At 43.1% G+C, this 27,497-nt stretch overlaps 2 protein-coding genes across 2 annotated transcripts; one reads left to right on the top strand and one right to left on the bottom strand.

Moving 5' to 3' along the window:
• Positions 1–185: 185 nt before the first annotated feature.
• CEBPZOS (CEBPZ opposite strand) lies at positions 186–6,004 on the top strand. The gene is made up of 5 exons (XM_066617943.1): positions 186–409; positions 2,242–2,367; positions 3,873–3,917; positions 4,104–4,188; positions 5,552–6,004. Exons 1-4 carry the CDS (start codon positions 370–372, stop codon positions 4,184–4,186), a joined length of 294 nt encoding a protein of 97 aa, XP_066474040.1. The 5' UTR covers positions 186–369; the 3' UTR covers positions 4,187–4,188; positions 5,552–6,004.
• CEBPZ (CCAAT enhancer binding protein zeta) lies at positions 3,909–27,476 on the bottom strand. Its single transcript, XM_066617933.1, has 16 exons — positions 27,346–27,476; positions 24,512–26,046; positions 23,156–23,387; positions 22,048–22,210; positions 21,246–21,334; positions 20,182–20,235; positions 19,470–19,572; positions 19,289–19,357; positions 12,196–12,262; positions 11,049–11,149; positions 10,588–10,648; positions 7,760–7,950; positions 5,492–5,578; positions 4,851–4,912; positions 4,683–4,764; positions 3,909–4,358 (listed from the first exon to the last, which is right to left on the bottom strand). The coding sequence occupies exons 1-16, from the start codon at positions 27,451–27,453 to the stop codon at positions 4,225–4,227; spliced, it is 3,138 nt and encodes a 1,045-aa protein (XP_066474030.1). The 5' UTR covers positions 27,454–27,476; the 3' UTR covers positions 3,909–4,224.
• Between the last annotated feature and the right edge of the window lie 21 nt (positions 27,477–27,497).

The raw sequence follows: 27,497 nt of genomic DNA, 5'->3' as shown, positions 1-27,497 counted from the left end.
AGGGCATCAACTCTCTGCTGCTTCCAGAAGCCGCCCGGAAACGTTCTCCTAGTCTCCACTGGGGAAGAGGCAGCGAACACTTGCGCTCTAGCGCCACCTGTCGGCCGCGCCGTGACATAAGCCGCGCCCAACAGGAGACCGAACCCGGCGCCTCCCGCACTGCGAATAACACCTGAGAAGGAGATAACGTTCTGCGCATGCCCAAGACTCTGGCGCTGTGTGGGCACTTGGAAGCGTAGAAAGCCGTACTGCGCCTGCGCAGACACCCGCAGAAAAAAGCCCAGGGAAGTAGACGTCAGCACGGCGCGCGCCTACCCGCAAGGGCAGCAAAACCGTCTCGCGCCACAGGTCCCCTGGCCAGCAGTGCGCATGCGCTACCAGCTGCTAAGACCAAGGCAGGTTCTGGGAGGTACGTCAGCGTTTTGGGGGCCACGTGTTGTGCCCAAATAGAACGAGGAGGGCAAGATAGATGACCGCATGTCCATGCCTTGACAGTCCAGGTTCCCACGTGTCTGGGGCGGCCTGTGGGAGGACTGGATGGGAGCTGCTGAAGGTGGAGCTCAGCTCCCAGGCACAAGTGGTTTCCTTACTGCGCAGGCCACACACGTGTATTTGATCACGTGTGATTACATGAAAACGTGTCCATCGTCCAGTTAGACAGAGCTGCAAAATGTAATTTATCTGTGGAACTCCTTGCACAGGAAGTGGTGATGGCACCTGGCCTGGATGCCTTCAAAAGGGGATTGGACAGATTTCTGGAAGGAAAGTCCAGCACAGGTTACAAAGCATGACGACTTTGCAGTCTCTGGGTACCTTTGAGTGCCAGATGCAGGGGAATGGCAACAGGATGCAGGTCTCTTGTTGCCTTGTGTGCTCCCTGAGGCATCTGGGGGGGGGGGGGTCACTGTGAGATACTGGAAGCTGGACTAAATGGGCTCTAGTAGGGCTCTAGCCCAGTAGGGCTCTTGTGTAGGTGACCACTGGTGAAAAGAAAGCATCAGAGGTTTTATCTAACCTGTTACAACTGATTCAGACACGTATATCACAACTGTATTCAGCAGCACAGTGGAGCGGTCACGTACTTAGTGAATTGATCCTATGTAACCACTACTCTGCCATCTTACATCAAGTACAAGGGCTTCTAGACGGACTTGAGGCCTGCCATGTCTCTTTAGTGCAAAATGAAATAATAATTACTCAGCATGATGGCTGGCAAAGGGTTTTGTAAATGGTCTTGGGTTGGCCCAGGCAAAAAAATGCAAGGCAAAAATATTCTAAAATAAAATAAGCATTTATATTTCACTTAAATATTATATTTCATTTAAATAAGCATTTATATTTCACTTCAGTTGTTCAAAGCATTTTGTAGTCATCTCAGCAATCTATACAACAGCGCAGGACAGTATGGCCCATATTATCCCCATATTGATGTTGGTGCTGAGGCTGAAATAATTTTTGCTTATCACCTAGTGCAGGGTTTCTCAAACTGTGGGTTGTGATCTACTTGGTGGGTCGTGACCCGATGTCTCATGGGTCCTGGGTTGGGTCCTCCCACCCACTCTTGTGTGCAGTTGGCTCCAGATTGGAGCCCTCTGGACGCAATTGGAGGCTGCACTCGGACTCCAAAGCAGCCAGAAAGTTACTTCCAGTTTACTTCCACATTCATGAAAGTGACTTCTGGTTCCTTCCAAAGGCCAGTTGAGGCTTGGCAAGGTGCCTTCCATCTCAGAACAGGTGAGTCGAGGTGGGGGGGAGAGTTTGAGAAACCCCAACTTACTGAATTCATAGCTGGTTGGTTGGCAACCTTCAGTCTCAAAAGACTATGGTATAAGCCTACAGCACCCGGTATTCCCAGGCGGTCTCCCATCCAAACAATTTTAATTGGGGGTTCTTTGGTCCACAGCTACTACACTTGTTCTCAGTTTCCCCTGGGTAGACATTTGGGTTGGCCTACAGAAATCAGTACTGGACCAGAAAGCATTAATGCTTTCAGCTATTAGTGTCTACCACCGCAAGAGTGTCAAGGGACAAGAGCATACGTAGTAACTTTGCAAAGCAAATTCTGTAAGCAAACACTGCTACTTCCAGTTCTGTGCCTTTGCTTCAAATAATCTCAAGGCCTCCCTTTAAATACACTCCAGCTTCCATGTAGCCAAAGAGAATATATACAAGAAGTTATCTTTCCTTTCAATAACACTTAACATATAACATTAACAAATGTTGAACCACCTCTCTCCCTAGAAGCTGAAACTGGCTATGCAATGAACCCCCTCTTGGCAAAAAAGTTATTCAAAGGAATTTTACTGATGGAAGTCCTCGGAGTTGTTGGAGCATACATGTTATATTACAAAATGGACACAAGTCAAGGTAATGTAATAAACTAACATGTAGATATGTCAAATAGACACAATGCTATCAGAAGAACATTTGATTGTTTACAATTGCCTGGAAAGTTTTCAGTTAGAATAACTTGTGAGTTTCTCAAGTTTCTTCAATAGAAAACTAATTGAGTGATGCATTTCCTTTTTCAGGACATTAAAAAATCTAGGAATTTCAATATATTTTTCTTCCCTAGTCTGTCTACAATAATGTAATGATAGTTTTAGCAATCTGTTATTTACATTCCTTATATAGAGAGTAATTATGTCCATTTTTGGTAGCTTCCCTTCTTTAATTGTCAATATTAAACAATAATCTCAGTCTTCCTGCACAGCTGCACTCTTTGTCAGTCTAAAGCTCCCAATACAACGTGTTTGGAACATTTGCCACCTCAAGTCAAGACAGCTGTTCAGATTTTGAAACTACCTCCATTGCAGTATGTTAGCAGCTCTAGAACCTTGGGATTGCAATGTTTAATAAAGAGATGAACGAAACAGCTGCTAAACTAAGTTTGTAGGCCCTTGGGAAGAAATTACACAACCATTCATTTGAAGCTTTCCTCTTGCAGCCTTTTCTTAACACACAAGGAATCCTAATCTACCTTTCATGTTAAAATTGTCACACAAAGGTTCATACAATTCTCTCTGGATAGACTGCAGACAATTTGAGGTATTATTATTGAAACATTGCTGTGAGCTGGCTAGGAAAGAAAGGGCAGTAACCAGGCATTATGCTTACCTCACTAAAAAAAGTCACTATGTTCTGCCCTAACCCATCTTTTATAAACTGGGCTAGGCCATGGCAAATTGCAGTATGTCATTGCCATTTATCTCATCTCTGTATTGGGGGGGGGGGGTAAATAAGGGTAGTCACCTTGCTATTTTAAAGGGTCAGCTGAATTTACCCTTTCATGGTCCCAAGATATTGTTTGCATTCTTACTAGTCAACATTTGAGTGCAAATCCAGTGTTCTCAAAGTGAAAGGTGGGTTGTGTTGTGGAGATGTGAACAGAGCACAAGGAGTGGGGCTTTCCTCTCAAATTCCAATTCATGCTTTGGATTATTTCTTACCTTCTTATATAAGCCAATAAAGCAGTTGTTGAACATTAGTTTGTGCTTCTCTAAAGTTCCTGCTGTTGAGATTTTTTTTAATCCACCGCTTCTTGCTTGTCCTAGCAAACTAGACAAGCACCAGACCAGCAAGCCAGTTGTTCATGTTTAAATTGAACATTTGGCTGGAGAAGACTGGCTACAACATAACACATAACTTACCACATTTCCTAATGCCACTGAACAGGCTGTCAGTCTCTCTGGGACTGATACAGAATTAATAAGCTTCAATATGGAAGTAGCAGAAATATTTATGACTAATGGGAAGACTAGGCACGTATGGTATCTTGCAACAAAGTATATGCTACTTTTTTTTGCTATTTAGCAGCTGTAACTAATCTTGGAATTCACTATTAGAAGCAAATTAAAGTTTTATTTTCTCAGATTTCAGACAAAAGATGAACAGGAGATACCCATCAATCCTAGAAGGTCAGTTTGATGAACTCATTTCTAATAAGTACTTTTAGTTTGTTCCTGATTTTGCTTCCTCCACTCACACACAAATAAAATTACAGCAGAGTTTTCTCAGAACAGTAGTTGAATCAAAACCATAGATTCAAAAGTCCATTTTGTATTCATCCGTGAATAAGACAAGAAACTCTCTTATATTTTCAGTTTATTACAAATGCAATGAATGGTCTGGAATTTATGGGATAAAAGAGAGTGATCAAGAAACATGGTTAAGCAGCAAAAATTAGATGTAAGTAAAAAAAGTTTATATTAAAAGGTCTTATATTTATTTTTTTGTCCTTTTGCCTTTATTCTTAAATGCTTTATGCTTGAACTTCTTTTTCTGTTTGATGATACTTTTCACATCTTTATTGTGAATCCACTTGTCACGCTCTGCCTCCCACCTCAGCTGTTTGAAATCTAATAGAAGAAAACAGAAAATTTAATTCTCCCCAGGATCATTCTCATAAAAAAAAATATATGTGAATAACTGGTTCTGAGGTACAAACATTCACTCTCAGAAGCACTTCAAAAGGCTCAAGAGCAAAATCTGATTTAGTCCAAAACTGCACATACTGTTAGAATAACAGTTTGAAAGCATCAAACTGACTGAAAGCTCCTTCTAAAAAAGGCACTGATGCCAATTACTGTATCTTAATAGGAAAAACTGCAAATGTTCTTTGTCATTTTTCCTATTAAGTTACAATAATGAAAAGTTGCTGCTCATATCCTAAGGTCACTTACTTGCATTATCTTTGTTGGCCATTGCATGCAGTCCAATACTGTCAAATTTGGATCCAACATTTTCATCCAGCAAAGAACCAAACTTCAAAAAAAACAGAAGACAATTAGTACTATAAAGACCACCAGACCAAATGCACTTTATTAAATATAGAACGTAGTGACACCTACTTCTTCCGCCGCAGCAAGCATGCCAGCATCCTTGAGTTTTCTTTTCTTGCTTTCATTTGGCCCTTAAAATACAAACATTAACATTTAACCATTATTTGTACATTACAAGCCAAATATGAAGGCCAAGGAGATATAACATATACATAAGTAACTGGGTGAGATTTGAGTGGAAGAGGCAAAGAGGAATACAGGTACCAGGGAAGGAAGAGATCATGAGCATAAGGGATGTTTCCAAACTCTTAACTGGGCCTACTTCTGAACTGAGGCACTAGGTGGCCAAATTCTAGCCTTACAACATTTTCACCACTTCACCTGGGACACACGTATGCTCACAAGTTTGTAATATTCTCTCCCATCTCTATATTTTTTGTTGTTAAGTTGGTGTTATATTGCCATTCCTTTAGTAAGGAAACTGCAATAGTTACTTTGCAGTCACTTACTTAATAGTTCTAAATCTATAATCCTTGGTCACATCATTTGACAGATTTCAGATGCACCTTTGGAAGAAAATGGTGCATTGCTGAAAAATTGCATGAATGCTTTCTTTCTACAGTTCCCCTCTTGCACTTTTAGTGTGTAATGGACCGCGTCTCTGCCTGCCTGGTTTCTTCTGCTTTATGTTTGTCAAGACTAAATGTTACCTTTCAGTGATCCAGCAACATCCATTTCTTTTTTTCTTTTGCTTTTCTTTCTACTGATAGGCTTGACCTGATTCTCTTCATTTTCATCTGACATCAAAAAAGGAAAGGCTTGTATTCAGAGTATATATGAAACAGAACACTGGCAGCATAAGAATTCTTGGATCTTTTATGGGAATATATACTTGAACACTGGAATCATCTTGCCTGCAGAGTTCATGAACCTCCCATTTCCGGTATCTCGGATACTCTTTGACTGATGAAATTATAGTAGTGCATACTAGTTCACAACTCAGTGTGTTGTTCGTGTGAATATTATAGCCTAGTCCAATTATTATCACTGTGATTTCTACTCAGTTTTGTTAAGGATGTATGCATATGCACACTGCTTATGGAGTTCATAGACACTATGAAGTCCACTGAGTCTTCGGCATTATCTGTTTCCTCTCAAAATCCCTGCCATTTATGTAATAGTTTAAATGCCATCTGATCCAATAAACTGAAGTTATAAAAGAAGAGCAATCTTGGTATGCCTTTTTGGTAAGCAGAAACACCCCACCCCTTTTAATCATCCCAAGATAATAGCACTTGTATTTCAATGGCAGAAACAGTAGGCAGACCTGAGCAGTTCTCAAAAGACTATTTTACCTAAAAGAAATGTGCAAATTCTCGGGGGGGGGGGGGGAGAGAGAGAATTCCAAGTACATACTTGGATTCACTTATCAGCAGATCAGAGGCAAGGAAAGTTTCTTGTAAAACCAGAAGTGACTTTTTAAAATGTCTTATAAGGCATTAGGAGGCTTGGGGAAGCCTCCGGAGTGGGGGGCACTCCCTGGTATCTGTGCTTTTGGTTAACCATGGGGGTTCCAGAACATAATCCTCATGGATACTGGGGCACCTCTGTATACTTCTTAAGATACTTGTAAAATAAAGAAGAAAAATGAAATTTATGTGACTATTTTCTTACACGGTTTTCATTTTTAATTCTGAAATGTGTTTTTTTTTTAATTGGAAGATAGCACATGTAATTTAACTACAAATGTTCATTTAGCACAAACCTTGACCCAGCCCAAACATCCAGTTTTGAATGAATGACACCAAAATTCCAGTCAAATCAAGATAGCTCTATTATAAATAGATATTATATTTGTAGACATATTTCTGTTTATAATATATTTATCTATTTCTATATTACTTATCTATTATAGCTTTATTATTGGTAAAAGTTATTACTTTTTTCCCCCCCAAGAAGGAAAGCTTGAACAATGGCTTACAAGCTGTTAGTCACAGCCTGTCATCTAGGTGAGAGAGAAGAGTGAAATAGAATTTTTATTCTTTACAGAATTAGGTCACTCAGTGTGAACCAGCTGTAGTCACATTCCCCAGTGACAGAAGCAGAGCCTCTAGGCAGTCTTATTGACCAGCAGTACATGGCCCCACTGCCATGGTGATCATCTGGCATTGCCTCACCAGGCCTAACTCCAGTGGAAGTGGAGATCACTTGGGTAGTGGTATATAGTGGATATATGGTTGCCCGACTCTTCAAAAGAGCATGAGTTGGAGAACATGGGAGGTGAGCCAAGTTCCAGCTGTGGTACAAGGCACTAATGGGGCACAAACTGTCTTCTGTGCACAGCTTCTATCTGATGTCAGTGGTGGTACTTCCAATCTCCACCCGAAATGTTGGTGAGCCTAGCTCTAGGGGAAGCAAGAGCAAGTAGGTACAACACCGTTTGTAATCCTTGCCACAGCACACCTGCTCTTCTCTAAAAACTTGCCTTCCGGGCAGATCCTGCAATACTGATTACACAGGCCAGTACACATTTCGCTTCCTTAAACGTTACACCACTTCCTGGGTATATTTGGGGTGCTGATTCAAAAAATGGCATCCATTTTGCCCTAACACATCTAGTTTTGGAGACACGGCATAGCCTCTTTAGTGAATGGTTCAAGCAGCTTCCTCATGAGGAAGCCTACACCATGGCTTCCTCATGAGGAAGCTGCTTGAACCATTCACTAAAGAGGCTATGCCATGTCTCCAAAACTAGACGTGATAGGGCAAAACAAATGCCATTTTTTGAATTAGCACCCCAAATTCATATCAAACCACCATAAAGTATGGGGAAAAACTTTTCTGACCCTCAATTTTGTAGGCCTGTGTTATCTGATGAAGCTTTAAGGTAGAATGTAAGATGAAAAAATCTTGCAGCATTTAAAATCAGAGTTTAGAAAGGCAGCCTATTTTAATAATTGGAAGAGCTTTCATGTTACCTGGTCTGTTGTCATCATCTGATACATCCATAAAAGTCCCTCCCTCTTCATCAAGATCTTCTCCAAAGTCTTCATCCATACTGCCCAGAGATACTTCTTCATCATCCAGATCATCAAATTCATCATCATCAGAATCTTCCAAGTTTGTCTCATCACTTTGGTTTTTCTTACCCTTTTTGTTTTTGACATTACTAAAGATAAAAACAAGTTTTTAATGGAAGCCTTAAAGCACTTAAAATTCAAGTTAATAAATAACAAATGAAGACTTTATCTATATTAAAAGCATCAGAAAAGGTCTCATCAATACCAATGCCACATTTAAGAGTTTTTGAATTTTTTGTTTTAGACATTCATCTTTTGCAAGAAGCTCTGAAAATTTCTGTAAGATCTACAGTATTTGTGCACAATGTTTACAATGGAGGCCAACTTAATGAATTCTTCTATAGCAGTGGTTCCCAAATATTTTAGCACCAGGACCCACTTTTTAAAATGACACTCTATAAGGACCCACCTAGGTTTACCAGACTTTATAAAAAGGAGATATAAAGAAATACTTTATGTAATAATAACCAGAAAAAAAAGATCCTCAGTTATCTCCCTACACATGCTTGCAAACTGCAGAAGCTGAGCTCTTTGTAGGGTAATTACCAGTTACAGTAACTGATTTTTGAATAGCCTCAGGGCTTGAGGCAATTAGTTATCTGATCCTTCCATCGCCTTTGGCAGCCCACCAAAATCAGGCCACGGCCCACCAGTGGGTTCCAACCCACAGTTTGGAAAACACTGCTCTACAGTGTGTGTGTGCATGTAGCACAAGAGGGCAGTCCAGAGAATGGAGGCACACAAAAGTTCCCCAAATCTCCATCCAGCTCTTTCCCTCTGCTTAGTCAAGTCACACAAATTGCTCTGACGCACTGCCCAGGGGAGAAAACAAGGCTTTCAGCCCCAGGGATCTCATGGTTGCTGTGTATGTATGGACAAGAATCATACCCAGGGTCCTATTCACATACAAAACTTGACCCTACAAACTGCAATGCCATGAAACTTGATAGTACTTCTCAAATAATACACAAGGGCTAGAAAGAATTATTCTGAAGGTAGCACCCTAAACCACCTAATAAAAGGATTCCCACAGGCAGTTTGTGGCAGCTACACAAGCCAACCTTTCCTTGTTCTGCTCACCAGCACCACTCTTCTTCCCCTTATGGGGCTTTACTAATGAAGTAAGGGGCACCCCTAACGTTATCAGGCATTCATTCCCACAATAAGTTAATTCCAGCAATTAGTTTCTGAAGTACTCTGCAAACAAATCTGCTCATTACATAATGACAAGATCCTCTCAAAAAGATCAGTATTCCACCCTGGCTGCCTATTTGATTGCAAACTACTGTGTCAGAGTATATGAAACTTGAAGCTGTGAGAACAGCAGCACACAATGAAATCTCTGCATCTGCCAGTATCTGCTACCTGGGCCAACCAGCTGGAAGTGCTGTGTTGAATGATTCAGAGGGGATCATGAATCCTGAACAATTCAGAAAGATCACTTCTGGAAACTTTAATTGCTAAACTAGTGGCTTTTAAGCTTTCTTCCAATGAGGCTCCTTAATTTAAGCTTTAAAAAAAACAAACACACACTTCCTTAGATAAGGAGCGCACTTCAAATCATTTGGCTCAACTTAATTACCATGTAATGCTTTTTAATCTTAGTATTACTCACAGTATAGTAATAATTTTTCGACTATTCTAATTTGTACTTATACATGAATCGTGAATTGGAATCTACATTACTAATAGGGAGAATGAGGTAGGGTTTGGTCGAGACCAATTCATTAAAGGCTGTAATCATTCACAAATAACATGAGATGTACAATTTGCCAGGTATCATGCCTGAGCCTCAAGGATACGCAGATGGGTAGCGACACTATACATTACTTTAAGATACAGAAGTAGAATATTTATAAGAACAAAGGTTAGTAAAAGTAAAAAGTAAAGGTTCTCCCCAGCATTAAGCCTAGTCATGTCCAACTCTAGGAGCGGTGCTCATCTCCATTTCTAAGCCGAAGAACCAGCGTTGTCCATAGACAATTTCCGTGGTCATGTGCCCAGCATGACTAAACATCAAAGCGCATGGAACGCTGTTACCTTCCCATCAAGGTGGTACCTATTTATCTACTAACATTTTTACATGCTTTTGAACTGCTAAGTTGACAGGAGCTGGGACAAGCAATGGGAGCTGACCCTACTACGCAGATTCGAACTGCCAACCTTGGGGTCAACAGGCTCATTGGCTCAGTGGTTTAACCTATTGCACCACCGCTTTCCACAGTAAGAACAAAGGTTAGTCCTTTCTAACTCCAAACAAAAGCCTCCTGCATTACAATGACCGACAGATCCAGTCAAGTTTGCTCAAACTCTCACAATTATCTGAACCTCTTTAGAAGGGGCATGTCTCACTTTCTAAAACATCATTTGCTAAACACTGGACAGTGAGTAAGAAGATCCCAGGAAGAATGGTCCAGATAGACACTGAATACAGAAAGTAAGAACATAAGAACAACCCCACTGGATCAGGCCATAGGCCCATCTAGTCTAGCTTCCTGTATCTCACAGTGGCCCACAAAATGCCCCAGGGAGCACACCAGATAACAAGAGACCTGCATCCTGGTGCCCTCCCTTGCACTGGCATTCTGACATAGCCCAAGCAGAATGCTGCGTATACTGTACACTAAATGTAAACCATCTGTTTAATCTGGATAATCATTGTTCCCATTCAGAAATTGAAGAATTCAGATTACTTATTTTTCTTTTATTTAAAAAAAGAATCTTACCCAGCAAAATTAAGGTCATCCTTGTCAATTGTATCAAAATAGCTATCCTGTTCAAAGGAGTCTGAAAGAGAGATGTTGGGTAGAAAGCTCCAATTTCACCATATAAAAGCAGGAGGAACAATCTATTACAATTAACAATAGCTGCACTACATTTGTGAATGCAATTATCTGAAGACCTGCTGAGAGCAATATTTGCTTTATATTAATACACATGTGCATTTGCCCTATGGAGTAGCAAACACCCTGAGCCAGAAATACTGTGCATTTCAGCTAACTTCAAATAGATTTTCCCATATGGCCCACTGAGCTAGTACCTTGTATAGCGAGTAATCTAAAGTTTCATCTTTCGATCAGCCTTAGATAAACTGACAAAGAACTGCCTCCCATCTTGAAGATATCAAAATAGCTTTTATAAATTACTAGGGCAAAAAAAAAAAGGAGACAGGGTGGGATAAGCTTACCTAAAGCTTTTTCAAACTCATCGTCATCCACATCTTCCACACTGTCATCATCTCCTGCAGGCTTCCGCTTCGCCTTCTCCATGTCCAACTTTTTATAAAATCTGAGTATTAAAAAGAAAGCTGTCCACATTCATATACAATGCAGTACTTAGGACATGCTAATTTGCTAAAATCATCATGATATTCAACAAGTTTCGTGTCCGATTCCAACTCCCCAAGAGCAGCAGTGGCATGAACTCTGCTGTATCCTACAAGAGAGTTATGGCTGCTGGAGGTATCCATGATGTAAGAGGACATTTGTCCCCTTTCCCTTTAGTAAGCCCCAGAAGCTGCCATGGGTCAACTTGGACCTGCGCCAATGATACCACTGGTGCAAGTCTGTGATAATCTGTGAAAGTGATCAGGCCCAGGCAGGGGGTTAGGATTTTGTGGGTGCCATTGCTGCCAAATTCGCCCCTCAAGCCCAATTCACCCTCACCCAGTACCATTGCTGTTCCATTTGATAGACAGAGACACCAAAGGCAAGAATTAGAATGTTTTAAGAAGGCAAAATTGTTCTGAGCGAGTTCTTTATAGATTCTCTGTGATGCTTAACTCTAAGGAGACTTCTTAAGGAAGGTCTCTGTGGATAAATTTTACCACCTAAAGAGATTTTCACACATGGTTCCCCAGCAATGTCCTCCCCATTCTATACTGCAGAGGCACCCAAAGGCACAACAATGGTCCTATGAAAATGCAGTCCCCATCCAGACCACAACTTTTTGATCCACCTCTGCATGGCTCATCCTTCTGGTAGACCGGGACACTCTGGGAAGTCGCATCTGTTGCCCAGCATCCCAAAAGGTTGCGCAACAGGATGCCAGGCAGACACGACTGCCGGAAACATCCTGGTGCTGGAGCTACCTCGTAGAGGTGCCTCATGGAGGTGGAACAAAACGGTCTGCTCACCAGATAGATGGATCCATCTGAAGCCCGAACTGGCCCCAGGGTGGGGGTTCAAATGGCCCTCCTATAAACAAATTTATTCATAGCAATAATTTGCAAGAAGAGTTTCGTGAATGAAAAGTAGAGGTAAGAAGCATCTCTGATAAGGAGCAAATTGAAGGGACTTATATACACAAAAATGTGATTTAAAATGTTTTATTACCTGTGAAAAAAGATTTCATCTACTGGGATTTTGCTTTCGTCTTGGGCAAGGAACTCCTTACTGTTCACTGGAAATAAAAACATGATGGCTGTTTTACCAAGTGTAATGGAAGATCAGAAGATCATCAGGTGGATGATGTGGTGTTGACAGCGATTCCATGTTTTGACAGCTGTTTGACTGCTCTGGGAAGGGCAGGGCTGGCTCCACAGCTGTAATCAATCAAGGCCAGTGGAGACTCTGATGGACACCTGAGCTTCATTTGACCTTGATGGGACTTTGAATGGACACGGACTGAAGAGATGGCTCACCTGAGCCTAATTTGGACTTACAAGGGGCTAACAAGGTAGCTCACAGGTGAGCTGCATTTTGGATTATGAGATATCCAAGGATAAAAGGCAGCTTCAGAAGGAGACAGAGCTACCCTGACCCAGAGGGAGACGCTACCTGACCAGAGGGACCCCAGAGGCTACCTGACCCAGACCTATGGGAGAAGGGGACTGCCAGGACTCTGCTGGAGGAGACACTCTGCTGGACTGTGCTTTGGAGACTGGATTGGGCTTGGACTGGAGGCTTCAGACCTTCACCCACTGAGTTAAGTGGAGTTTTGGGGAGGGAAAGCCTCTGGACAAGAGGACTTGCAGGGAGTGTATGTGTTTGTAGCAATAAATTTTGTTAATTGCTCAACTGATAAGGAGTTCTGCATTTCTTTGCACACCACAGTTATTAATCTTGGAAAAGAAGAGTGTTAATTAGCCAAAAAGTGGGCATTAGAAGGGAGTTGGAATATTTGGACGGGACAAATTGGCGTAGTCAGCAGGATTGCAAGACACCAAGTCAGTGTTCTAAAAAGTCACTCAAATGTTATTAGCTACATTTTCTTTCCTAAACAGTCAGTGGTCCTTCCTAGCAAAGATCTGCTAGTCGAAGCATAAACTGCTAATTATTCCCCTCAAGGCTTCTGGCTGTTCCCTTCTCTCTAGCACGATGCACCAGCGCAACACTACAGATCCTACCCGCTGTTTTTATGTGGACTGCCAACTTTAATTCAGTGTGACCAACTAAACTGCTGATTGATAATCATCAATCACATGTCAATCTGGAGCCAAATTTTAATCAATATTAACATATCTTAAGGAAATTTGGGGCCCAATCCTATTCAGGATTGCTGGCCCTAATGCCAGTGGAGCACCAGAGCTCCGCCACTCAGCGGTTGTGTGAACTGCTGGGCAGCAGAGAAGTAGGTGGAGGTGTGGGGGAAGAAGGCATTCCGGGGGGGGGGGGATGCAACAGGGCAGGAGGGATTGGTGGAACTTCATTCTACCAGATCCCGAGCCTCTGTGTCAAGTGGACAGCCCAACAAGGAGGCTCTAAATTCTATGCCAACTTTTGGGTCATTGTAGAATTGAGTAGCCCCACTGCAAGGCTACTCACTTTACCCGGTGAAAGAGGACGAAAGTCCCCTTCTCCCAAGGAGGCAATGGTGGTTGCCTGGTGTGTGCTAGATGAAGCAGCAGCCCTTTTCAGCCCAGCACACTGGACAGCTCAGGATTGGGCTGTTATTCATTTATTTTAAGGTTTATATACCACCTTTCCTTAGGTAACAAAACCTAGTTCCCAAGGAAATGATACCTTAAACAAAAAGAAGGTTGGTAATTAATTCACCATATTTTGTAGGACTCTGGCTGAGCAGAACAAAACAAAGTTAAGTAGCTGTTGTGCTCAACCGAAATAGGTCAAACCTTAATTTCTACAATTATAATTAAGTTTCCCCGTACACAGAAAAATCAGTCATTTCTTAAGGCTACTGTATCATGACATGCTCCAAAAGCTCCTCTATGCATCAATGGCATAGATTTGCATGGAGAACTTTCCAAAAACAAGTATGAGGGGAGGTTGTGGATGAGGAGTCTTCGTTATAGCCTCAAAAATAATGGTTTGCATGACTGTACATTGAATCTGCTGGGAAGAAAAACAGGATCCCTCCCCCTGCCTAGCCCTATCTCCAGTTCCAATCACTGCCCTAAATGCAATGGACAGAATAGACAAAAATTATCAGTTTTTTTGAAAGGGGAAAGACACTTTGCCAACACAACAGCTAGAAGAAGCTCTTCCAGTGTCAACAATAGTGGCAAATTAGAAACGTTACCCAATAAATTATCCTTCAAAACATACTATTAGAGGAAGTAAATCCATTATATAATCCATTTAAGTAGTTTTAAATGACTTTCTTCCAAGATCTCACAGTCAAAAAAATGTGGTTATATGATACCTTGGGAACCTGGATTACAAACAGAAAGTTGAGAAATCCGGCAAAAAATCACGGTTGTTCATAAAGTATTAACCCCCATTAGAATACTACTGCTGTAAACATAACATCATGACTAGATATTCACATTAAGGCAGAGGTTTCCAAACTGGGATGCCCCCAGCCAGGTAACCTGTCTCTGCCCCCTTACGAATTGGGGCGATCGCAAATGCAGTCATGTGATCACCAGGATTGCACCACTGCCAGAAGCAAAGAGGCTTTTTTAGGACTTATCAGGGGCAGCGCCAGCCTACCAGGGGGTGCAAGGATGCAGCATGGACACTGGCTGGCAACCTTCAGTCTCGAAAGACAATGGTATAAGCCTACAGCACCCGGTATTCCCAGGCAGTCTCCCATCCAAGTACTAACCAGGCCTGACCTTGCTTATCTTTTGAGATCAGACATGTGTAGTGTCTCTTGGCAAGAACAGCCCCACTGGATCAGGCCATAGGCCCATCTAGTCCATATTCCTGTATCTCACAGCAGCCCAACAAATGCCCCAGGGAGCACACCAGATAACAAGAGACCTGCATCCTGATGCCCTCCCTTGCATCTGGCATTCTGACATAGCCCATTTCTAAAATCAGGAGGTTGCGCATACACAGCATGGCTTGTACCCCGTAATGGATTTTTCCTCCAGAAACTTGTCCAATCCCCTTTTAAAGGCATCCAGGCCATATGCCGGCACCACATCCTGCCGCAAGGAGTTCCACAGACCAACCACGTGCTGAGCAAAGAAATATTTTCTTTTGTCTGCCCTAACCGTCCCAACACTCAATTTTAGTGGATGTCCCCTCCTTCTGGTGTTATGTGAGAGTGTAAAGAGCATCTCTCTATCCACTTTATCCTTCACATGCATAACTTTGTATGTCTCAATCATGTCCCCCCTCAGGCGTCTCTTTTCTAGGCTGAAGAAGCCCAAACGCCATAGGCTTTCCGCATAAGGAAGGTGCCCCAGCCCAGTAATCACCTTAGTCGCTCTCTTTTGCACCTTTTCCATTTCCACAATGTCCTTTTTGAGATGCAGCGACCAGAACTGGACACAATACTCCAGGTGTGGCCTTACCAGATTTGTACAATGGCATTATAATATTAGCCATTTTGTTCGCAATACCTTTTCTAATGATCCCAAGCATAGAATTTGCCTTCTTTACTACCGCCACACATTGGGTCGACACTTTCATCGACCTGTCCACCACCACCACCCCAAGATCTCTCTCCTGATCTGTCACAGACAGCTCAGAACCCATTAGCTTATATGTGATGTTTTGATTTTTTGCCCCAATGTGCATGACTTTACACTTACTGACATGGAAATGCATCTGCCATTTTGCTGCCCATTCTGTCAGTTTGGAGAGATCCTTCTGGAGCTCCTCACAATCACGCCTGGTCTTCACCACTCGGAAAAGTTTGGTGTCGTCTGCAAGCCACCTCACTGCTCACCCCTGTCTCCAGATCATTTATGCAGAGGTTGAAGAGCACCGGTCCCAGGACAGATCCTTGGGGCACACCGCTTTTCACCTCTCTCCATTGTGAAAATTGCCCATTGACACCCACTCTGTTTCCTGGTCTTCAACCAGGTCTCAATCCAGGAGAGGACCTGCCCTCTAATTCCCTGACTGTGGAGCTTTTTCAGTAGCCTTTGGTGAGGGACCGTGTCGAACGCCTTCTGAAAGTCCAGATATATAATGTCCACGGGTTCTCCCCCATCCACATGCCTGTTGACCTTTTCAAAGAATTCTATAAGGTTTATGAGGCAAGACTTACCCTTACAGAAGCCATGCTGATTCTCCCTCAGCAAGGCTGGTTCGTCGATGTGTTTTGAGATCCTATCTTTGATGAGGCATTCCACCATCTTACCCGGTATGGATGTTAGGCTGACCGGCCTATAGTTTCCCGGGTCCCCCCTCTTTCCCTTTTTAAAGATCGGTATGACATTTGCTATCCTCCAATCCTCTGGCACCGTGGCCGTTTTGAGGGACAAGTTGCATATTTTAGTCAAGAGATCAGCAACTTCACTCTTTAATTCCTTAATAACTCTTGGGTGGATGCCTTTGGGGCCCGGTGACTTATTGATCTTTAATTTATCAATCAGGTCTGAAACGTCTTCTCTTTCAACCTCTGACTTTTCCTTATCAGGAGGGGCCGTTCGGGCAGCGGTATTTTCCCGAGATTTTCTGCCGTGAAGACAGATGCAAAGAACTCATTTAATTTCTCTGCCATCTCCAAGTCTCCTTTTATCTCCCCTTTCCTTCCCTCACCATCCAGAGGGCCAACCACTTCACTGGTGGTTTTCCTGCTTCTAACATATTTGAAGAAGCTTTTATTATTCCCCTTAATGTTGCTGGCCATACATTCCTCACAGTCTCGCTTGGCCTCCCGTATCACCTTCTTACATTTCTTTTGCCACAGTTTATGTTCCTTTTTATTCTCCACATTAGGGCAAGACTTCCATTTATGGAAGGAAGCTTCCTTGCCCTTCACGGCTTCTCTAACTTGGCTGGTTAGCCATGCGGGCACCCTCCTGGACTTAGTGGAGCCCTTCTTCCTTTGCGGTATACACTTCCGCTGGGCCTCTATTACTGTTGTTTTAAGCAGCATCCATGCACTCTGGAGAGATTGGACTCTTTTTACCTTCCCTTTCAACCTCCTTCTAATCAGCCTCCTCATTTGAGAGAAGTCCGCTTGTCAGAAGTCAAGGGTTTTTGTGAGAGATTTGCCCGGTATTCTTCCCCCGACGTGCATGTCAAAACGGATCACAGCATGATCACTGTTCCCCAACGGCTCTGTAACACTGACATCTCTAATTAAATCCAGAGTCACCTGTCCTCTGGTGGGCTCCATGACTAGCTGCTCTAAGGCACAGTCATTTAACATGTCAAGGAATCCGGTCTCCTTTTTGTGACCAGAACACAAATTGACCCAGTCTATATGAGGATAAATGAAGTCCCCCATGATTTATAACCCTGTCCCTCCTTGTCACCTCCCTGATCTGTTTCCTCATTTCAAGGTCCCCTTCCGGTTTCTGTTCTGGAGAACGATAGTACGCCCCCAGTATTACATCACTTCTCAGGCCTGGTAATTTAACCCACAGAGATTCTACGGTGGAGTCGGACCCACCTTCAATCTCTACTTTGCTGGATTCTATCCCTTCCTTAATGTAAACGGCTACCCCACTTCCAACACGCCCCTTCCTGTCCCTCCTGTAGAGTTTATAGCCCGGGATTGCGGTATCCCACTGATTCTCCGCATTCCACCAGGTTTCCGTTGTGCCCACTATGTCAATGTTTTCCCTTGTCACCAGACATTCCAGTTCTCCCATCTTTGCTCGGAGACTTCAGGCATTTGCATAAAAGCATTTGTAGACGGAATGCCCCAGGATGGGCTGCTTATTAGCTCCTTTGTCCCCGCATCCTTTCACTGTGCCAAACTATCTATCATATCCCATCATGCTACCATTCCCAGTTTCTTCTCCTTCTCTGCCTTTACCTTGTTGTTCTCTAACCTCCCCATCTTCGTCCCATAGGGATGAAGAGTTCCGAACCGGATGCCCCTCGACTCCTGTCAGCCTTTCACCAGGGATCGGTTTAAAAGCTGCTCTGCCACCTTTTTAATGTTATGCGCCAGCAGTCTGGTTCCATTCTGGTTCAAGTGAAGCCCGTCCCTCTTATACAGGCCCCGCTTGTCCCAAAACATTCCCCAGTGCCTAACAAATCTAACCGCCTCCTCCCTACACCACCGTCTCATTCACTCATTGACCCCTGATCTCCGCCTGCCTAGCTGGCCCTGCGCGTGGAACAGGTAGCACTTCAGAGAACACTACCTTTGAGGTCCTGGCTTTCAGCCTCCTACCTAATAGCCTAAGTTTGGCCTTCAGGACCTTCCGGCTACACTTGCCCACGTCATTGGTGCCGACATGCACCATAATCGCTACCTCCTCCCCAGCACTGTCTACCAGCCTGTCTAGACGAGAAGTGATGTCCACAACCTTCGCACCAGGCAGGGGGTTTGCGACGGATGTGAGGACCACGAGGCGACTTGCCTGCCTGGTGTGAAGGTTGCGGACCTTGCGGTCCTCACATCCGTTGCAAACCCCCCTCTCTATGTTTCTAATAATCGAATCCCCCACTACAACTCTGCACTACAACTGCAGAGGCATCTGAGGGCTCCCTGCACCAGCCAGAAGGCCATTCCTGCCCCTATTAAGTCCTTAAAAAGCCCCTTTGTTTCTGGAAGCTGCACGATCTGATGATGACGTCATTGCCTTTGCCCCTCCCGCACAACAACTTACAGCTCTTGCTGCATTAAGGAACTAACTCTTACTGGATTGCAGACCTGCAAGTCTAACAAATGCTTCTGCTATCATGCTGAGTCTCTCAGGGCCCAATCCTATCCAACTTTCCAGTGCTGATGCAGCTGTGCCAACAGGACACATGCTGCATCCTGTGATGGGGGGCAGTCACGAAGGCTTCCTCGTGAATGGAATGTTTGTTCCCTTACCTTGGGGCTGCATCAGAGGCCTGCATCTTTTATGCAGGGATAAGTAAGCAGTGTGAAAACTATTGTAATTTCTTACCTCTCTATCTTTTCCCAGAATAGAATGTATTATATTATTGTCCAGATATGTACAAAAATAAGTGTCAGCTATGCAACAGGCCTCTATACAATCTAATACATATTACTGTACAGAAAGTTACTCAGTGCCAACAATATCCACTGAAATTAAGGAACTTACAATTATCAGGGTACCACTGGTTACAATTTTTAGCCTCAAAAGTCTCCACTTACCAGGAAGATTTCGCACATTATTCATGGACTGTTTCTTCTTTGGCTGCATTACCACACTGCTGGTATTCTCTGCAGCAGAACATAAGAAAGTCAAGAAGGTGTACAAAAGTGTTATTGTTACAAAAATACTTATCACCTATTTCTACTATACTTATCAACAAGAAGTTCATAGGCTTCATACCTTTGCCTTTATGAGCTTTGGGATTTCTGTACACAAAGCGATCCAAGAATCTCATTAGTGTGAAATCCTGTAGAGGGTCACCTGAGTACTCAATGTAATTTCCCTGAAATGAAGACAGAAATGTAGCATGTCAAGCTACATCAAGATATATGTGAATGGAAAGAGTAAAAGGGTCAACCTCTGTTTCAGTTCAGTAGGAAATATTAAAGACAGAAGTGATCTTGAAGAAAAGAAAGGTAAAAATATACCAGAGCAGGGTTGCCACTTTGCAACCCAGACATTTAAACCTCCCACTAAAGCAGACACAAGGCAGCACTGGCTCCTCCTGCCCATCGCCACTACTGCCCTGTCTCATTCTGTTCCCAACACCAATGAGCAGGATTCCTGGTGAGGAAGGGTGAAGGCAACAGTACCCTCCAGGGTGGAAGGAGCAGCAGTTGCCTTGTCCCCTGCTTCAGTGAGAGATTTAAAAGATGAAGTTCAGTGTCTGAAACTCAAAGAGGCAAGCCTACACCCAGCTGTTTTCCAATTCAAAAAGAGAGAGAGAGAGACTGTATAATTGGAAATGTCATCATTTACTCTTTTCAGCCAATGCCTGGAAAGAGAGGAGGGAAAGCCCTGGAACACATATGCAATCCCAAGCCCCATACATGTGTAAATTGGCATGCTCCGTGACATTCAATATATAGTGACAAAGAAAAATTCTACTAACCTCCAGGATAGTTTTTGCAAAAAGGGCCACAGATGGATGAAAGTGTTCTGAAAGCTGAAAAATAAGATCAGCAGTAAGACATTTCTGGAAATACTTACTTATACAAGGCAAGGTGTGTGTGTGTGTGTTGTGTGCATGCACATGTGCAAGCAAGCAATCCTTGTGTAACCATTTTTGGCTCAATGTTTACCAGTTAAATAAAAACCTGAACCTAAAAATGTGCTAAATCACTCCAGTTATAGCTATGTAGCCTATGCAGCTTTGAAGCCAAGAGGCAGAGGGCCAATTTTCATATTTCACCTCCTGCCCGGAGGTAGCATAAAACAGCTTCTGCATGGTGGCTTATCCAGACAGGAGATGTAACAAGTAGGTCCTAACCTGGAGATTCTCCATGCAAATACAGAGGATCCAAGTGGTTTGCAGAGGTACCTGTTGCAGCCTCTATGTGGGGAATCCACCATACAGAAGCTGCTTTCAACAACTTCCGCATGGGGTTACCATGCAGGTTAGCCCACATTTATACTAGTTATGGTGATTTTCCACTCAGTGGAATACTGGCTTTTTCTAAGCCTCAGAAAAGGACATCATAGTTAACAAAACTATGTCAATGCTGGATACACATTATATATCTCATTTACTCTACCATAAATGAGGAGTAATTTTCCACCAGCCAAGTTATCCTTATAAAACCAAAGATTAATGATGTTAAAGATACAGCTAATGCCAGCACAACTAGGAGAGGTGGCTTCTGTTTGCTCATTCATAATGTGAGCTTGCTAATGCACAGCTTAGCTGAAATAATCACACCTGAAGCTGCACAAATACCACAATTTCAGGGAACAGAATCATAGACCTGCCATAAATCCCCAAGACTCACTGAAAAAGGCAACTTTTGAACAAGGTTCACCACACTTTAAAATGGATAGAATAAAATGACTTCACTTGATTAAGGACTGCCCCCAAAGCCCAGCCTATTAAAGGAAAGTTTGAACAAAAGCCTAAGTTCCTTCTTGTTAAAGCCACATCTTATTCCTGGTGAATTCTGCCTGCATGAAAATACTTACCTTCTTTAGCTCCCAGAAACTTGTCCTATCAGCTCCACAGTATAAAGGATTTCGATGTAATGGATCATAGCTACCCAAATTCTTGCCACCTGGAAAAGATGAGATGTTATATGTCTTCATACATAAACACATGTACTTATGTAAAATTGAGATAGCTAGTTGTCTAACACAGTTCAGGTGAGAGATTCCCTGTGCAGCAAGACTGGCACGCCCTATATGACTTTGCATATGACTTTGAACACCCATATTTTTAGACAGCAGAAGCCACCAAAGAGTGGCATGGCAGCCAAGTGAGCATAATGCTAGTGCAGTATAATGCATGATGCTAGTATAATGCTAGTACAGCACAGAGCGGCCAAACAAGAGCCACTGTGATCATGCAAGCAGAACTCTTAACTTGAACCTGAACTTGAACCTGCACGACTAAGGCTCCCATGTTCTTGGCCAATGCATTGTTGCTTCAGTCTCCATTCTGTACAATCAAAATAACAGCTACCTAATGCAGTGGATAGTTAAGTACCTAAATAATACATGAAAAACTGAAGCGTATAGAAATATTAAATGATGAGAGTCGCGGAAAGACCAATTAGGAAACGCACCTCACCAGGTAGAAGTTACAGCTACAGTGGCCTGCAGCTCTACTGATGGCATACCTAAGCTTCAACTTCATTCAGACATTCAAACAAGCAAGCCTTGGATAACCCTTCCCTGAATGAAGTCTATCATATTAAAATCTGCAGAGTTTATTAGTATCCACACCATTACAAACAAATCACGCTCACAACTGTTCAACTATTTCTACCTGTAAGATTCTGGTGATGAACCCATGATGCTTCTGGACCTGAATCATGAGGTTTCATAGACACTCCTGTTCTTGTACTTCCTGTCGCTTTATCAGCATTTACAAGGTTTTCTTCCTCCTCAACTTCTTCAAGGTCATGAAAGTGTTCCTCATCATCAGATTCCTAAGAAACGAATGAGTCTTTAAACAGAAGCACTACAAAACCCAGTGTGGAAATCTTACATAGCTATGTAAGACAATTAACATACAAGACAAGTGACAAAGAAAGACAGGAAGTTGTCCAAGCAGCAAGTAACATAATAGAAGATAAATCAAAGAGTTAAAGAAGTCAGCAGGCAAAAGGAATAAGGAGAAAGATATGCAATAACTAGTACATAATATTTTATAGGCCTAGTTCAAGCAATCCAACATAATTGCTTTGATCCTGACGATGAGCTGAAGGAGATATGAGCCTGTATGCTCCATCCTCATCTGCTCAGCTAGGCACAGAACCGTGACAAAAGAATCCTAGTTTCTTAAACTGCAACACTACATGTCTCCCAAACCAACTGCAACCTAAAATATTTATTTTAATAATGGTTTTATATCCTGGTTTAAAAGAAATGTTTCAGGGTATCATTTTACAATCTTTTCATTCAGAAATTAGAGTATAATATGCCCACAATTTATAATAATATGCCAATTAAATAATATGTCAACAACTTGGCACCCACTGTGTTCATGAAAATAAAAAGTTGTATCCTTTGAGCTTCTTCCATTTCTGCAAGAAGAAGGGGGAATTTTCTTAAGTCTTCCTTCTGCAGTCCCTAAGACTCCCCCAAACTCTGCTCCTGAGGGATCAATCCTGCTAGACAGTATCTTGAAATTGTCTACCATATTGCAATGATGTTTTAACCATATGATGTGCAACTATTTTAAGAAAGAGGCTGTGAAGAAAAATATCATTACTAGAAAAAGCTTCAACAAACGTAATTCATTTGTCTCAAGGAAGAGCTCACTTGTAGAGCAACTCAAATTTAGAAGCACTCTCAACTTTGTTTTTAAATGGAGGACAATAATCAGAAGTGCAAAAAAACTGAAGAAAAATCTTTTCATAGGTGCACCATACCACAGGATCCTGCAGCTGCACTCGTAGACCTGGTTTTACTTTCAGAAGTTCAGACACGAGGTACAAGGCTCCACAGGTGAAAGCTGCCATTTGTCCACAGGTAACTTGAAGTAATCGCTTCACAAAAGCTTTCACCCGCCGCAATACTATATCAGCCTTCAGAGATTTGTAGACAAGGTTGAGAAACATAGACTGCTTGGCACATAGCGCTAATCCTGGATCCAGCAGCTTCCTACCAAAAATAAATTACCAATATTAAAACCTCTATTTCAGAATAATCATTCACTGAAATCATTCAGCTGGGCTCACAGCAGAAAACAGAGCATTAAATCTTGTTCTCAATCCATTAAAAATACTGCTGATACACAGTTCTGATAGTACTGTGACATAAGCAACAGTATAACATGCTTCAGCCAACCCAACCTAATTTTAAGTCAACAGCTACTTTAAATAGTTAACATTTAAACTATTTACATTTGACAAAGTGTACTGTGTTTAAAAAACTTCTTTATACTATCAAGAATCACAAACAATGGCTTTGCTCACATCAGTCTTTAAGTTTACCAGTACATTAACAGTACAATCCTATGAATGCTTACTCAGAAGTAAGTTCCACATTGTTTGATGGGGCTTTTCCCTAAGAAAGAGTACAGGATTGAAGCAGGTGTGTAAATCAGAGGCTGAAACAAGCTCAAACAGGAGAAAATGTGGTACAACCAAGGGCTCTTGGCTCATTCTTTCTGCAACTCTGGATTGTCAGCAAGAACATTCCAGAAGCAAAAAGAGAGAAATAGCCTATAGTGTAATCTTCTACATGTCTACTCAGAAGTAAACCCCACTGAGATGAATGGAATTGCAATCCTATGCACAATTACTTTTTGGTAAGCCCTACTGATAAAGTAAGACTTACTTTTAATAGACACACAGGACTGTGGTATAAGGGCCCAATCCTATTGAATTCCAGCGCTGATGCAGCTACATTGCAGCCCTAAGGTAAGGGAACAAGTGTTCCCTTACCTTGATAACGCCTCCGTGCCTGGCCCCCCACCGAAGGATGCAGCCCGTGTCCCACTGACACAGCTGCATTGAAACTGGAAAGTTGGATAGGTTTGGGCCCTCAGAAGCTTACAGCACAAACTTTCACTAGCAATAGTCTATCTCTCAGATACGTAAAGCAGTCTTCTAGCCAGTTATTGTTGGTGAGCAAAAATGGATGAAACACCTTTTCCATACCATACCATACCATCTAGTCACAATGCAAATGAGTACACTCTATTAAAAAAACCTGAAACATTAACAGTTGCGATTCCACAGAATTGTATTTAAGCAATATGGCACAAAGCACGTAACGCTTACTTGTACAGGGCTGTGTAATATCGATCAGATACAGTCTGATTAGAGTCCATCACCTGGAACAGCAACATCAAAGCCTGGACACTTGTGCTGAAGTTCACAAGGTGCAGCACCTTAAACAAAGTGTCCATCTGTTCTTTGACTTTTTCATCACTAGTCTGAGCGTAAGGATAAGCTCTGTTCACCCCGGTTAAGAGAGCACTGAGCATTTTAGACTCCACGTCTTTTTTCTTGATGCAAGACTGAAAAAAGCAAAAGTAGAGGGCTACAAGTTTGTTCGCCAACTCGCTCTCCTCATGGCTGAAGACTATCTGGTTCAAAAAGCAAATTGCATAGTACTGGGCTTTGGGGCTAATGTTTGATCTGTAGAGAAGCCTCTCCACTTCATTGCACACCACTCCCTTCATGTTGGGGTGCTTGTGAAGCAAAGTCTCCAGGAGGTAAGATGCTTTGGTGGCTACTTTGTTTTGAGGATCTCCCAGTTTATTCACCAACTGCACAAGAAAAGCTTTCTCTTCCTCCAGCTTGTTACAGAGAAGCTCATGAGCAATAACAAGTGCACGGCCCTTTGTGGCCATCAGGGGATCATGAGTCAATGCTTCCAGTACTTGTACAAATTCAGCCACCCAGTGCTTCAGATGATGCTCAAAGTACCACAATATCAGGCGTCTGTCCCTCGAATCCTTGTTGCCGCTGGCAAGTTTCTCAAGGTTGTCAAAAGGATGCTGAGAGAAAGTGTTCAGCTTACGATTGTCTGGTAAAAGGTGCGTCATGAGAAGCTCTTTGAATGTGTCCAAGGCCATTAAGCTCTGCCTTCTGCTTCCTTGCTTTTTGATCATATTCACCAGGTTCTCTATGAACTGAAGTGAGTGGACAGCAGCATCTTGGATAAGAAGGGTCATGGCAGCCATTCGGTCAGCAAGAGTACCAGAAGTCACAATTGTTTTCATCCAGGCTGATGAGGATCCTTTCCGCAGATTTGCCTTATTCTTATAGAGATCTGCCTCCTGCTGGTACAGCTTTTGGGCTAAGGCCTTATACTTCGATACAAGAGATGGATTTTGGGGCTTAGTAGAAAATTCATTGGTATACTCCAGATCATACCATTTGCCCCCTGGTTTTATCAGCAGAAACTGCCGCTCATGAAACTGAAAAACATCTTCTTCCTTTGCTTTCTTTTTTCCTGGCAAGGCAGTGCTGTTCTCATTTCCACTAGGAACTGCTTTTTTCTTGCTATCCCTGACATTATTTGACTGTATTTTTTCTTTACTTTCTTTCACCTGCTTTTCTTTTTTTCCTGCTGTTTGTAGGTTTACTTCTTTTTTGCTCGCTGATTCTTTTTTATGTGATTTTTCTTCTTTTCCCACCACTGCTTCCTCTTTTTCGGTCACAGATAATGTATCTGAATGTTTGTCCAAGCCTAGTGAATTTATAAATGATTCCAGTTCACCTTGATTTAGATCGTCAATTGCTCCTTTTTTGCCACCATCTACAAGTTCTTCTGTCTCATCCAAAGCAGCGAGCATGATATAATCTTGCTGTGTGAAACAAAATAATATATCTTGTTAAGACATGTCAAAATACAACTTATAAGACAATAATAAAGAGCCAAATTCAAAAAAGACTTAATACATATGATGACCGCATGCAGCGAACAAGAGTTTAGTGAGTTATCTGGCATCACAGCTAGGGAGCAATAAGTAAGCATTATTGGTATAAGTAAGTAAATAAGTACATCTGCCTTCAGCGTACACAAGTGTTAGAAAGACAATACTTTGCTTCCACATATGTTGAATTCATCCCTGGGACATTTGGTGGGCCGCTGTGAGATACAGGAAGCTGGACTAGATGGGCCTTTGGCCTAATCCAGCGGGGCTGTTCTTATGTTCTTATTAACAAGAACAGCAGACTAAAAATGCAAGCAAAAGAGTATTAAGTGAGACAAGTTACATCAATGCATCATAAATAGTACCCTCCTATTAGAACATAAGAAAAGTCTTGCTGGGTCAGGCCAAAGTTCCATCTAGTCCAGCCTCTTGCATCTCACAGCGGCCCACCAGATGCCTCAGGGAGCACACAAGACAACAGGAGGCCTGCATCCTAGTGGCATCTCCCATCTAGAATTCTGAGGTGGACTACTTACAACATCAGGAGCCTGCACATACCCATCACGGTTGTAACCTGTGATGGACTTTTCCTCCAGAAACTTGTCCAACCCCCTTTTAAAGGCATGCAGGCCAGATGCCAACACCACATCCTGCGGCAAGGAGTTCCACAGCCTAATTACAGGCTAGGCAAAGAAATATTTTCTTTTGTCTGTCCGAACTCTCCCAACACTCAGTTTTAGTGACGTCCCCTGGTTCTGGCGTTTCGCGAGAGAGAAGCAAACATCCTCCTATTCGCTTTATTCACCCCTTGCATAATTTTGTGTACCTGAATCATGTCCCCCCAGCCCCGGCGCCTCTTTTCCAGACTGAAAAGAGACCAGATCAGATTTTTCTAGACTGGGTCCGACCAGAGGCCCAGCCCAGTGGGTCGTGGGTGCCTGGGCGCCTCAAGGCGGTGGTGCTTTTTGAAGGACTCCGGTGGGGAGGTTCTGCCTCACCTGTCCCCCCCCATCCCTGTTGGCCATGGGGCGAAGCACACTCCGGCACTGCGCTGGCTGGCTGGCTGGCCGGGCTCGCCCACTGTCCCCAGTGCTCCCTCAGGTGACAGGCAGGCAGGCAGGCACTCGCCAGAGGAAGCTTCCCTCAACCCAGGGGTGCCCTGGGGAGCGCCACCCGGCAGGCACAGCCTCCCTTCCCACACGCGCCCACGGGCAGAGGCGCCCCGCTCACCTTGGTGCCCCCGAGGCGCAGCACCTCCTCCAGCGTGAAGCCGCTCCCGTCGTCCGGCCCGTCGCCGCCATCCAGCTCCTCGCACGCTCTGCCTCTCGGGGCCGCCATCTTGCCGCGCACGCGCCGCTCTCGCTCCCGGCCGGCGGCGCTGA

Source organism: Tiliqua scincoides, chromosome 1 (assembly GCF_035046505.1).
Source record: "Tiliqua scincoides isolate rTilSci1 chromosome 1, rTilSci1.hap2, whole genome shotgun sequence".
NCBI classification, from domain to species: domain Eukaryota; kingdom Metazoa; phylum Chordata; class Lepidosauria; order Squamata; family Scincidae; genus Tiliqua; species Tiliqua scincoides.
Note: the sequence above shows the minus strand (reverse complement) of the source record. Positions and strands in the feature narration are given on the sequence as shown.